Source organism: Diceros bicornis, chromosome 1 (genome assembly GCF_020826845.1).
Source record: "Diceros bicornis minor isolate mBicDic1 chromosome 1, mDicBic1.mat.cur, whole genome shotgun sequence".
In the NCBI taxonomy this organism is placed as follows: domain Eukaryota; kingdom Metazoa; phylum Chordata; class Mammalia; order Perissodactyla; family Rhinocerotidae; genus Diceros; species Diceros bicornis.
The window spans coordinates 43,427,404-43,441,408 of record NC_080740.1 but is presented as its reverse complement, the minus strand read 5'-3'; the positions used below and the strand labels follow the sequence as shown (position 1 = coordinate 43,441,408).

General features: G+C 41.0%; 1 protein-coding gene across 3 annotated transcripts in view; it reads right to left on the bottom strand.

Moving 5' to 3' along the window:
- SNCAIP (synuclein alpha interacting protein) overlaps positions 1 to 14,005 on the bottom strand; it is a 144,467-nt gene that overhangs the window by 64,043 nt on the left and 66,419 nt on the right. For all 3 annotated transcript variants that reach the window (XM_058539252.1, XM_058539263.1, XM_058539274.1), the window contains exon 2: positions 7,690 to 7,792. In XM_058539252.1, the coding sequence (XP_058395235.1) occupies positions 7,690 to 7,746 (57 nt within the window). In that variant the 5' untranslated portion in view covers positions 7,747 to 7,792. The remainder of the gene's footprint in view (positions 1 to 7,689; positions 7,793 to 14,005) is intronic.

Here is a 14,005-nt window from a genome sequence, read left to right as displayed (position 1 = left end):
ACTATCCTGAAATTCATGATTTCTCACACAGCTTTCCAAAATTCAAGCAGGCATCTCAACAGACACACAATAAAATAACACCAAGTACGCATGCAAAGCTGGTATTGAAAGCAAAGACACAGCTGAAGTGAGATGTTCAGAAACACAATATTTTTCTAAAATTTTGACCTTTTTCCCAATGGCCTGCTCTTCAATTCAGGAAGGGGTGTCCTGACTTCATGCCCTCCATAACAAATCATGCTCCTCTGCCCCTTCTCTGAGGATGTGGTACTAATAGTCCACCCTTTCACCGCTAGCCCTCTGCTTGTGCTCAGGTCTCTTCTTCTCCCATCTCCTCAGGACTCATCTCCGCCATCACCCTCTATTCTCTCCTTCTCTTCAGCTGCTCTCTCAACATTGGCTCCCTTCTGATCCTATGAAAATAAACAGGCACGTCGCCACCTCAAGACATGCTGCCTCCCCAGTTGACTAGGGACTTTCCCGCCCTTGTGTTCATAGCCACCTTTTTTGAAAGCATGGCCTTGGGTCTTGTCTCTACGTCCTCACCTCTACATTTACTCCTCCAGTCACCATGACGTGGCTTCTGTCACATCACCCCAGAGGCACTGCTTTAATTTTGGCCACCAATGAGTCTTAACTTGAAAATTCAGCGGGCACTTTTCAACCCTTCTGTTTACCACTATTTCCCCACTATGAGCTATTTCCCACTATTGACCACTTCCTTCTTTAAATTCTTTAAATCCCTCCATGCTTTTTAGCTACCTCAGTATTCCTCCAATATCTCTGAAAACTTCTTTCCAGTCTGTTTTGTAGAAACCTCTTTTTCCTCCTAGCAGGTGGGACATACTTCTGCACAGTTCCTTCCTTGGAACATTCTTCTCTTTCTGCATTCCATATTTCACAGGTGATTGTACTGACTCCCACAGTTTCAACCACCACTGCTACATAGTACAGATACTAGAGATCTACACTTTCATATATCCACCCCAGTCTGCTTTAAATACATTTTTTCTACCATTTAGGATCCATGAAAGGAAATTATTATAAATAATCTTATTTTTAAATGCATTTGATTTTTGCTCTTGTTCCTTGTTTTTAATCCTATCAAGAGGGTTTTTTAAAAAACTAATAATAATCAAATTCTTTTATGCTAAAACATTGCTTATGGTTGGTATCTGGGAAAACTCAGTAACTCTTTGACCATTTCAAGAGTATACCAGGAGCTACTCAATTGTAATGCTGTAGTCAGACAAAAGACAAAGGTCCACCTTGGTAAAGGCAGTGAGATCACAATACTGAATGATCTCCCTCTACTGTGAGAAGTGGTCATGGATGAGAAGAGACTTGGATGAACTGGAACTACCAGAGGTGACCAAGGGGCCCAGCAGAAGTCATTTTCAATACAGTGGTTACATACACGGATTCTAGAGCCAGACTGTCCATGTTATATCCTGGCTTCACCATTTTCCAGCTAATTAATCTTAGTTACTTAACCTCTGCATATCAGTGTCTTCATCTGTAAAACAGGCTAATTAGGTACCTACATCAGAGTGTGCTTGTGAAGATTATAAGCTAATAATGTAAAACATGGGGAATAGTGACTGATGCATGGTAAGTCTTTGACAAATGCTATTATTATTTATAATGAAAAGTATACAAAATGAACATTTAAAAATGAAGCCAAAGTAATGATAACTATTGAGGCAAAAATTACAAATTACAAAAGAAATTTACCTTGCCGTAGGGCAGATGGCCAGCCATAAATCTTATTCAACTTCAGTGATGGTCTAGTTTTAATTGTTAGCCAATAATTAATTACCACCAAAATATAAAGACTGACTATCAAGAACGGAGGTTGATATTGTAATTAAATGTGACCTACCATGAAGTTAACCTGACATTTCATAATATGCTCAGTCGTTATTATTAGGTACTGTAAACTCTGTGAAATGACAGACCAGGTCTGTGTCATTTAGTCCAAGCCTAGAACCATTCCTGGCACACTGTAAATGTTTAATAAATGCTTTTTGAGTAGATTGGCATAAAATCTAGTTATGCATAAAAAGTAAATAGTTTGTGTAAATAACTTGCATAGTCAATCTAATAACTGCTATGACTATCAGGCAAGACAAGAACTTTTAGGGCTATCTGCAGAGTAAGAGAAGAGCAAATAAAAAAGCCTGGCAGTTGCTCATTCTTCTCGGAAATCACTCTATCCATAAGGTTGCTCTCTACCTTCTTGGGAAGAAGTATCCAGTCCAAGGTTTGATGTCTGGGGACCTGGGTGCTAGTCCTGAGTTCTAACACTACCTATGGAACATGAACATATAATTCATCTTGTCTGGATTAGATTATTCCTAATTCCTTTCCTGGCAGGTGTTAAGAAAACAAGATAACACATATAACATATGATATTAGAACAAGGCATGAGATTTTTGATAATGGGAGGCTGGAGAAGGGGAGGAATGAGAGGTAATTTAGACAGTTTTGTAGTTTTGTAGTTCTACTACAAAAAGAACATGTGAACATTGATGGAACTAGATCATACTGAGAAGCACTAAGTCAAGTTTTTTGTTTTTCTGTGAGGAAGCTCAGCCCTGTGCTAACATCTGCCAATCCTCCTCTTTTTTTTTTTTGCTGGCTAACATCCGTGCCCATCTTCCTCCACTTTATATGGGACGCCGCTGCAGCACGGCTTGCCAAGCAGTGCGTCGGTGCGTGCCTGGGATCTGAACTGGCGAACCCTGGGCCGCTGCAGCGGAGCGCGTGCACTTAACCGCTTGCACCGCCGGGCCGGCCCCTAAGTCAAGTTTTAATCTAGATAAGAGCAGGGTGACTACTAGGAAGAGCAGGGCTGATAGACAGGGATGGCGAAGGGACTGAAGCAGCCAGAGGCCACATGCAAGTCTTGGTCACCTTCTAGGAAGCACAGAAGAAAGTATACTAGGATCTTACTCAGGTAAATTGCTTGCTAGAGACAAGGGGCAAACCAGGCTCTCTGTACCTCTTTTTCACACCTAAAATCAGGGCAAAAGCTGTATTCTTTACTGGCCCAACTCTCTGCCTGAGTCCACCTGATGAGCTCTACACACTCTTTCTCAAGGTCTCCCCCTGCTGTGAAATAGCTCTTTGTCGAAATGTAACAAAATCTGGGAAGGGAAGTGTCAGTGGATTGAATTGAGTAACAGGTGGTGCACACAAAACAGACAGGGGCAGGTATTTTAGTGCAAGTGATGCCTGATCTGTAGGATGGAAAATGTGCAAGTCATTGAAAGTGAGGTTTGGTTGCCATAAGAACTTATTTTCTACCAGACAGTGGTTCAAGCACCTTATGAAAATGAATCCACATAATTCTGTGCTATTATCCTAGGTTGCAAGGGCTTGGGTCAAAGGGAATAGCAAAGTGGAAGGACACTTATTTATCTTGAGCTATTTGACTTGCACAAAAAATAGGTTATGTAATTACCAACTTTCACCAAAGTTGTAGTCACAGTAATACAGAAAGGCAACAAAAACTCCTGTGCAGAGGAATATCTTCCTTACTTTTATTTATATATGTGCACATATGCACGTGTGTGCATTTATTTACATATATCTGTGCATATGTACATGTAGGTATGTGTGTACATACATGTGTATATAAATATGTTGGTATGTGTTTATATACATACACAAATATAAAATCTAGAGCAATAGAGACGATTATTATCATTTTACAGATGGGAAAGTTGAGGTAAAATTAAGAGATGTGCTTAAGTTTTCTTTAGTTTGTTTTATTTTATTTATTTACAATATATGCCAACTCCGTTAGTTCCAAAAAGCTACTTGCAACTGTTTCTCAGTGCCATCTGGAGATAGTGATGGATGAGATGACTGGTCCAGAGATTCTTCTACGCAACCAAGTTGCCCAGAAGGGGAAGACTAATGCGGTCAGTTTTTTATTTAAATACTGACCCTGCCACTTAACTATCTGTAACCTTGTGAAAGTCATACAACCTCTCTAAGCCTCAATTTTTTCATCTGCCAAACAGGGGATTAAAATAGGACCTGCTTTGCAGAGCTGATGTGAGGCTTAAACAAGATAATTGACTTAAAGAGTTTAGCGCGGTGCATGGCACAGCCAACATTTGATGGTGATGAGCGAAGCTCTTCAACAGATCCACGGTTTGGCCTCTGCTTTATTCAGTCCTGTGTATAATACTATTTTTGAGAACAGCAAATTGGCCTCTCTTAATAAAAGAAATACACCATGGCTACTAAAAACCCTATGGTAAAAGAGTATTCCAGAGCATTTTTCTTTTTTAAGACAGAGGGATCTGGCTTCCATAGGAATAAAGAGAGAAATCTATAAACCCATTTGCAGTGACAGAAGAGCCCTACTTTGAACATTTGTGTTTATGTGTGTCGTCATCTCTCCCTCACAGATCTGCAGTTATTGCACAATGCTCTGCCCTTTTAGATGGCAGGGTTACAAGAATGTATAGTTTAAACTCTGCATTTTGCAAAGAATGAGCATTGTTTTCAAGTCTGGGAAACTTCAAAATAATTTGATTGCCTTCTGTGTTTTGTCTCATTAGGTAAAGGCAAAAAAGTTCTAGTTTTTTTTTTTTTTTCGTTCCAATATACAGCTTGTGTTTTAATTAAAACAAGAACCAGGCTCATGACCAGAGGGAAAAATCATGAAACACAAAGCCTAGACTACGTAATTGGACTATGGCTAGAGAGTAAGAAGAGCCGTTTGAAACTCGAGCATCTTTTTGGTAGACATGTTTTTCAAATGTATTGTGCATTTTCCTCCCCTCCCCTGCCACTTAACCAGGAAAGAGGTTTAAGGGCTGTCAGACATGGAGGTTTACAAAATCCTAAAAATAAAGGTATATTTATGGGAGACTATGGTTTTTTTATGCCAGTGAATTAGCAAGTTGCGTACATCTTCATTTTTCAATGTTAGCATCTGAATAGTCTCCATTTAGCCCTTAAAGCAGTTGTTAAGATTTATTCCTCGTAGTTTACCTAAATGGGCTGAGAACGATCACTTCAATATTTAAGAGGTTATCTCCACTGCTTTCCTCATGAAGTCATTATATAAGAACATTACTACTCTGGCACACTGAAGGTATGAAACCTGGATTAGAGTGAACTATTATAAAATAATCTACCATGTTATAGAGGTTGCCAGTCAAAGTAGAGCTTCTTTAGTTTCATGTGGATTAAAATAAACCAGGATTGTTCATCCTCAGTACTACCAACATTTGAGGTCAGATAATTCTTTGTTGTATGGGATTTTCCCGTGTATTTTAGGTTGTTTAGAAGCATCCTTGGTCTCTACCCACTAGATGCCAGTAGCACCTCCCCAGTTATGAAGGTCAAAAGTGTCTCCATGTATTGCCATATATTCCCCCAGGGAGTGGGTAAAATCGACTCTGATGAGGACCATTGCAATCGACTACTCATCTTGGAGATGCAGTCAAGTATTGTGGCTAAAAGTAGATATTATAGAGACAGAGAGCTCCTAACTAGCTGGGTGACCCTGGACAAGTTACGTAACATCTCCATGCTTCAGTTTCCTCACCTGTACAATGCAGAAAATAAGTACCTTCTTCATAGGATTGACGTGAGGATTAAACAGGATAATGCCTATTGCACAGTAAGTGCTCAATAAATCACAGCCATTATTATTGTTTCAAAAATTCTATGCAATTTCACTTTTTTCCTTCTGATTTAAGTTTAAATGCAGGTTAATGATCCAAACAATAGAAACATACTTGAAGTGGGGGAAGGTTTGAGTGTAGTTACACAATTACAGATGGATATCCTTATGTTTCAGAGCGGTCAAGTTATAGAAGCTCAACTATTGCATAATCCTGTATCCCAATTTGCTAAGTAGCCTCAGTTATTGCTTAACATATTTTATTATCTTTCAAGTGGAGATTCCTAATTCATCAAAATTATGGGCTGCTGCCAGATGATTCTTCTGTAAATACAACTGCTCTATTGTATTTTAAAAAAAAGTCTTGACGTGATGCCCAGTCTTTTCCCTCGAGTTCTGTCTTCACCATTGGTCATATAAATATTATTGTAGTATTTATTGAAATAATAACAAAAGCTACCATTTTTAAGAGCAACTTACTGTGTGCCAAGCTAAGTGCTTCATATATATTATTATTTCACTCAATCCTCACATCAACCTTAAAAGTTAGGTGGGCATGTTAGAGAGAAGTTAATGTGCTCTAGCCAGCAAGGTCAGAACAACATAGGAACCCAGACTGGTGCCTTTAAAGCCTGTGCTCTTAAAATGCAACTTCATTATCAAATCTCAGAGAGCTACCCAGAACTCCTACCCATAACACACATTTCCCTTTCTAAACACCTTCCGCTGGCTCTCCCCACCCCTCCCCACATTATCATTATTTTCCTTGCTCTTCCCAACTCAGCTCAAAATACCTTGAGGGCAGTGGTTATAAAAGAACCATGTTCTGAATACTTTTCAGTCAAGCACAGTGATTTAAAAAGAGATGAGAGCGAGAGACAGACAGATACCACGGGAAAGAAAAACTCACTTCACATTGGTCTTAATGAGGACTGATAAAAATTGTCTGGAAGCTGAAACAGGGAAAGGCTGAATGTACATTTCCCTGTTACGAAGACTCATCCAAGGTTATGTAAAATAGGTGATTCATCAACTCATCCAGTAATCCAATTCTCACGCACAGTACGCAAACCTTACTTCAAAGTAAGGAGTCAAGTAGAGGAATAACTCTGTTGCCAGAGGCATGTTTAAGTAAGCTTAATTTCCAGCGGTGACCCAAGGCCCCAGGCCCTGAGAGATCAATGAAAAGTAAGGTCAGAAACTGTGACCTTGGAGGTCCTGGGAAGAAAAGCTACAGCAATCTTCTCATCGCGTCCTCTGAGAATTAGTCCAATTTGGCCCAGGTGTGAGAGGCTAACACATTTGCTGGTTGGCCTCTGTGGCAGAACTAATTGTGTGGCCCAGGATACGTCACATGCAGCTCTAAGCAAGGTGCATGTAGACCATCCATTCAGAGCAGCCATGAGTAACCTGGACGCTGAAGGAAGATTGTGGCTGTTGTGGGAACTAAGAAGCTTATCAGCCTACAGCATCAAGCAGGGCCTCTGAGGTCAGCTGGTCCAGTCCTCATCAAGGCATGACTCTTCCTCAATATTCCCAAAAATCGTCCAGCCTGTGTTTTGATACTTACAGTGACTGGAAGGATTCCTCTTATTGTTCATCAGCTGATAACTTGGCCATCCTTCAGTCTGTGTCTCTGTCAACTCTAAGGAATGCTGGCTGTAGCATAGCCAGTCATATAAAGGGAACTAACATTCATAGGGTTAATTATGCACATAAGTAACTATATGCAAGTGTCTACTGTATGCAGGCACTTTATAAATTTACTCAATGCATCATTTTGACAACAATGAAACAGATTAGGAATGGGAGTCTCAGTGAGGGTAAATGCCTTTCACATGCAAGCTGACACACAATTAAGTGGGATTCACTTCTCAGTCCAGGAGGCCCCCAAACCACACTTTGTCTGCCACATAGGATTTATGCTGTCAATTTCTAAATGTAGTAGGAAGAGTTTAGGATATACAGACTATAATAAGTAGCCTGTGTAGGTAAGGGCAGAATCTCCTGAAGCATTGCTTGCAAATAGCAATACTTACAGATATGTCATCACTGAAGTCAATTTCATCCAAATCAAGGTATTCAGGGGCTTCCATTATTCTTCTTTGCACATTTTGAGTAAGGTCAAATACTTATAAAGTCCTGAACAAGACAGAAGCAAAAAAGAAAGGCAAAAATGTTAGCTGTTTTATAACCAAAAATCATATCTATATTTAAATAAACAAAATGTGAAGGGTAATTGGGTGCTAGTGCTGCCTTTGAGCACGTTTCTTCTCTTCGAATGTCCCCAGTCTGGCTTTCCAGAAGCAGTAAGCACAGCTCCTCCAGGCTCCCCAGTATGGCTCCCCAGGGAGCATCCATGGTGCTTTGCTTCACTTCATTTGTGCCTGCTTGTCTTTGCTGGAGCAATAGCTCGAGTCAGAATCTTCCCCTGTGATCAATACTAGGATTGACCCAACCCATCCCTAGCACCTACCACATCCTGGGTGAAAGCAGGGGCTTCACGGACGGGGATGGAGCCTCAAAATCTTAGGACAACCATATTCAAACGTTTACTGTGAGCATATCCTTGGATGCTGTGCATGGAGCAACGAATACTGGATGTCCACAGTAATAAGACAAGTTCAAGACAGATACCAACTAAGCAACAGTAACGGATATTACAGAATTTGTAGTACAACCTCCAGTTCACCCCTCAAAAAAGAAAGGATCTAAGTACAGATTTAAACCACAGAGTTATTGCACTGCCCCCTGCTTCTAACAGCTTTGCCCAACTGAGCCAGAGTGACCTGACGCAGGCGCCAGAATGTCCTCAGTCAGCATTTGCCTGAGGGCTGCCTGTGGCAATTCTTTGAATCTGTCAAGGAAGATACATCACCTCCCAGTTCATTTTCCCATCACTTATCATCATCACCATTGGTGTTGGCAGTGGCACCTACAGATGTCAAGAACAGAAATACAGATCTCCTGGCAGCGCCTCAGTGTGTAGTTATCTTCCGCAGAGCCAACTCGCAGATATCAAATAAGATTCCATTTCCCGTAACTTGTCTTTCTTATAAAAACTGTCTTATGTACTCAGACTTGAGTATCTGAAATAATTTATTTTTCCCTCTTTCAGTTCTCTAGTCAAGGGGTACCTTGCTGAAGAATAAGGAATACATTATTGGAAAGTGAAAATAAATCTAGGCTGATGAAAATGGGCTTCTCAATAAAAGATGAAGAATGTAAAAATGCCTACTTTTAAAAAGGAAACTCTTATTCTGAAGGCATTTTTTTCTCATTTTGAGATTTTTTTTTAATGTTACACAAATAGTATAATTACAATAAAGGAGGAAAAAGTCCCTTGCCATCCCATACTTCAAACCCATCACTTGATTTAATTTTCAGTGTTTCCTCTCTTTCCCATCCCACATGCATATGCCATTTTTACATATTTTTAATTATAGTAGTTGCAGAGTTGATCCAAGAAAGGATTAGGATGCTACTCCCATGTTCAAATGAAATTATCCATTTAGAACAAATATTAAAAGTTCTTTTGAAATGACAGTAAAGTTTAAAATGAAAAGAAAACCCATTTGTATTTGTAAAAAATACATATATTATATATAAATACACATAAAGTTAGAAATTTTATTATTTATAGACATCTAAAAATAGGTTCTTAAGCAAATTGCTTGGTACAAAAATATATCACTTTTCCTCTAATCCTCACAAAGCTTTTCAGAGGAAAACACACACACTCATACTTGCAAATTACTCAAAATAACATTCTCTTCTATTCTGGTGGATTCTGAGACAATCCAGACTCTTTGGATTCCAGCTCATCAGCTAACAAACAGACTTTCTTCCAATCCAATTTCTTTTCACTATATCTGTACTCCACGAGGAACTGTTGATTTACAGACTATTCCCATGGCTTTGGTGAACACAAAGATGATGCTGGGTGTCAGGATGGGGCACAGACAAATATAATATCACCAGAAACATGGAAACACGAGGAGACGATGTAGAAAAATATGTGTCAAAGCTGACAACCAAGTGGATCTTAAATACAGTCATGCATAGCTTAACAACAGGGATACGTTCTGAGAAATGTGTTGTTAGGTGATGTCATCATTGTGCAAACATCATAGAGTGTATTTACACAAACCTAGATGGTATAGCCTACTACACACCTAGGCTATATGGTACTAATCTTATGGGACTGTTGTTGACTGAAACATTGTTATGTGGCGCATGACTGTATATGGAAAAACAAAACTAAATACAAAATGCAAATAAACATGTCTTAACCAAGTAAATTAACAAATAATCATTGAGCCCCTGTTTGAAGTGTTCTGACAATACAAACAGCAATATCCACTTGAGTGTAGCCATTCTAATGGAACATACCCAGTGGATAATATAAATCATGACATTAAAGCAGAAAATCTTTATATTCGGACTTGGAGGATGGTAGTGAGATTCTTTATTTATAGGCCACAACACAAGAGTTACAACAGTTTCAGCCCGTTACAGGAAGACCTGGGCCACTGCTCACATTTATCTCAGTGGGTTGGATGGTCCAGCCTCAGACTAAGGGGTCCAAGGCAGCCAGGACTCTCCTTTACTTCCTAATGGGCCTCCACACACAGCCATCTCCTTTAAGATGCCTTATTCTATCGATGACCCAATTCCTTTTGTCTGGTTCCAATGCTTCTCTCCTTCAAGGTCCCCCTTTAAAAGTATTACATCCTCATTTATAATGTGCAGAAATCCCTGTGGTTCACCAATCTTGGCCACATTCCCAAAACTGCTTCTTTTTAGTCCCGAGTGAGTCCATAGTTGTCCCAGCGGTCACATTGCATTGCCTCCTCCTTCCTCACCCGCCTTCCACTGAGCACCTGGCACCCTTGGGCACTCCCTCCTGAGGACTCAGGGATGCAATGGGAAGGGATGAGGTCAGGTTAGAGCAGCTGCTGCAAATAATCCAACGTGATAAGGAAACTGTGCTGGGCTGTGGGCGCTTTTCTCATCCTGCTCTTCTGGCACCATCCCACCCCACACAGCAGCTCACAACAGAAACCAGTGAGCCCCCTTTTCTGCCCAAAGACACAGACTCTGATGGAATGCACAGCTACAGAAGGCACACACCGGAGGCCCCTGAGCCGAGTCTGGCCCACAGATGTGACGTGTTTGGCGCTAGCAGTATTTAAAAAAAAAAAAACAGAATCAGTTGCCAACTTGTAGAACTTGGGTGACTTCACATAAAGTTCTGGATTTGTGGCTTCACTTTAAAAATATCTGAAGCTCTGGCAGCACAGGTCTGCAATCCCCATGACAACAATTGGCTGGAGCTGAGCTGCAGCTGCCCCTACCTGTCTGTGAGGCAGGCGCTCCCCAGTTCACCAGCTCCCTCCGGGTCTGCGAGCTGCTCTGGCATAGACAGCCCTGCCAGGCCTTGGGGGTATTTGAGTGTTGACTCTTCAAAGGAATTCAGTATTAAACAATAAGTACCACTCCCCCTTCTTTTATTGGTGCCTCCTGCCGAATGATGTTTACTTCTCGCGTATTCTAAGATTGTTTTAAAGTCTCATACCTCAACAGCAACAAAATAAATTTCTTACTAATAAACTACCGGCATGTTACAATTTGTGCTTGTACAGAGCCTCCATTTTATCTCTTATCACTAGAAAAAGAAAACCTTCACAAACAGAATAAAATGTTATGATGAGGTGGGGACTATGTTTCCTTCACTTTACAACTGGGGGAGGGAAGAGTTCTTGCCTTGATGTGATTGGCCTTGTGGATTTACATGGTGCCACTTCACTGTTGTCACTAGAGAGGAAGGGCGAAGCAGCGCCAAGTGCAAGCCCAGAAAAAGACTGAAGCCATCCTCCATTTGGCCAGACCAGCAGCTTGGATGCAAGAGGGCCAACTCGACTCAGGGCCAACGAGAGTGGGTTTACGCCTAAGTGAAAAATATTTTTCAGCCTCCACAGAAAGGGCGGTCTAGCTGAACTTTACATGAGAATTTTATTGCTATGCATCACAGTTGGCCCTGGGCCCCTCTGGGATCTCAGAACCCAGTTATTTATAACGCATCCCCACCCCATCAGCCCAGACCCTACACGCTGCAGTCACTTGTCCCAGGTCCTCTGAGGTCCTGAGGGCTTTCTTTTGTATTGTCTCCCCCCTCCCCCCAACTCACCTCTTACAAGATCTGTCTACCTTAGGTACTGTTGACTGAAATCATGTCTTTTCAAGCTCAATTGGGCTTTTAATTTCTCTTCATTGACACTGGCAAATTTTGTTAATTTACTTAGGCAGGTATGTTGTGTGTTTAATTTTTTTTAAAGTGGGGGGAGAGTTGAAGATAGAGATTGGGCAGGGGTAGGAGAGTAGAGAAAAGTAAAGGAAACATTTCCAATGGTTTAGCTCTACCGAATTGGGTAGGAAAATTTATAGGGAGGGCAAAAAGAAAAATATTAGAACATGAGAACACAGGACTAGGTGGCTAGGACCTGCATGCCCTGCAGAAGCTGTTGGTGACACGTTGCCCCCCTCCTTTTGGTGTGCCCAAGACACCGGGAGAAACTTGACCCAAACTCCAAACTGATGCTTGATTAGAGGAGAAAAAGAACAAAATAATAAGCATCAACTGTACACTATGTCTGAAGGATTTTTCCGACTCACAGAGTTCTGATAAACTGCCAAGAACAGAAGTCCCTCCAGTGTCTATTAAAGTGTGTGGGAGGGGCTCCTGGCCCTAATGGGTCTATCAACACCACATCACCCTCTCACAAATGACCTCAGTGATGGCCCAATTGCTTCTTTCAAGGGAAGATTCAATTTGGAAAGAGCTCAAAGTAACCAAGAGTCCAACTGGATAATAAAAAGTAGGCAAGCAATGTAAAAACAACCTTGCCCCTCCAGTACTATGATTTTCAGGTGATATTTTTAATTTTTTTGTTGTGATTTGAAAACTGATTCTGTAAATAAAACCAAATGAAGACTTCCAAAAATCTGTTGGGTAAGGCAGCATCACTGGAAAAAGCTTGGAGTGGCCAACAAAATTTCTTTGAGAAACTACACTCACTTAATGTACACATTCTGGTGTGCTTGGCTCATAAAAGGCTCACTGATTTGCGACTACAGTCACATATCCCATAAACTGCTCTACTGAAATTCTTCTTAAAGTGAATTGCCTCACTCCATTTTATAAGAAGCCAGCATGGACTCATTCTGAAGGCTCATGTTACACAGATTTCTCCTTTTCTGCCAAAGTCACTATTGCTACATTTACCAGTATACTCTGAGGCCTGGTAATTAAAAGTAAGCTGGGCTTGTCAAAATAAATGAGCAGAGTACATTCAGTGATGAGGTAACCTCAGTCGATTTGCATTACAGCTTCTTTCTTTACTCTTTAATTCACCAATACTTGGGAAAACATAGCAGCTCCCTACACCCTTACACACACACACACACGCACGCACACACAGCCACAATTGTATTGGGATAAATTTTCAATTTGAAAGCCTGCACACAGATACTGAACTTACTTTCTTTAGTATGACAAGAGCCAAAAAAGAAAAATCACAAACTAAGTACTAGAAGGGGTGGGCGGAAAAAAGTGGAATATATGAAATGTTGTCCCCAGTTGGCTCAGTAGCTTGGCTGGCAAGGAAGCAACTCATTCCAAATGTTGGATTCAGTTTCTTTCACTCTTTGATTCAACAGTGGCCAGAAGCATGGCAGTCGCTAAATGCCTAGTCTTGAAGCAGAAAAATGATAGAGGCAAGAAATTTCTACTGGAAAGAGGCAACTGAAGGAGAGCCAAGAAGTACACATGAGGAGAAAGGCGGAAAGCACAGCTCTGTAGATTTCACCCGCTTCTTCATTTATGGAATATTCCTGTGTGTACACGCTGGATGAGACCTACATTGCTCTCCACGCCAGTATGGGCATGCAGTACAAGGGGAGACAGACAAGAAAACAAGCCATTACAATATAATGTGGTCCTTGCCAAGACAAATAAATACACAGGAGCCTGGGACACCTAACCTAGACCTTGCAGATGAGGGAATTCTGTTTGGTATAGTGAAGTCTAAGCTGAAAGCTGAAGGACGAGGGTATGAATGGGGAGGAAGTTGTAGGGGCAGGAGGAAGTGTTCCAGGTAGTCTTACAGCATCGGCAAAGGCCTGGAGGTGAGAATTCTGCAGCAGAATTTCCAGAAAGATGGATAACACTGATTTAGCACCTATTGCTGTTTTTGCTTCAGGAAAGTGGTCTTGAAGGGTGAGGGCCATGGTGGGGTGATAAGCAGGGGTGATCAGGGGAGTATTTCCAAAGCCAGAATATAAATAGAGCACATC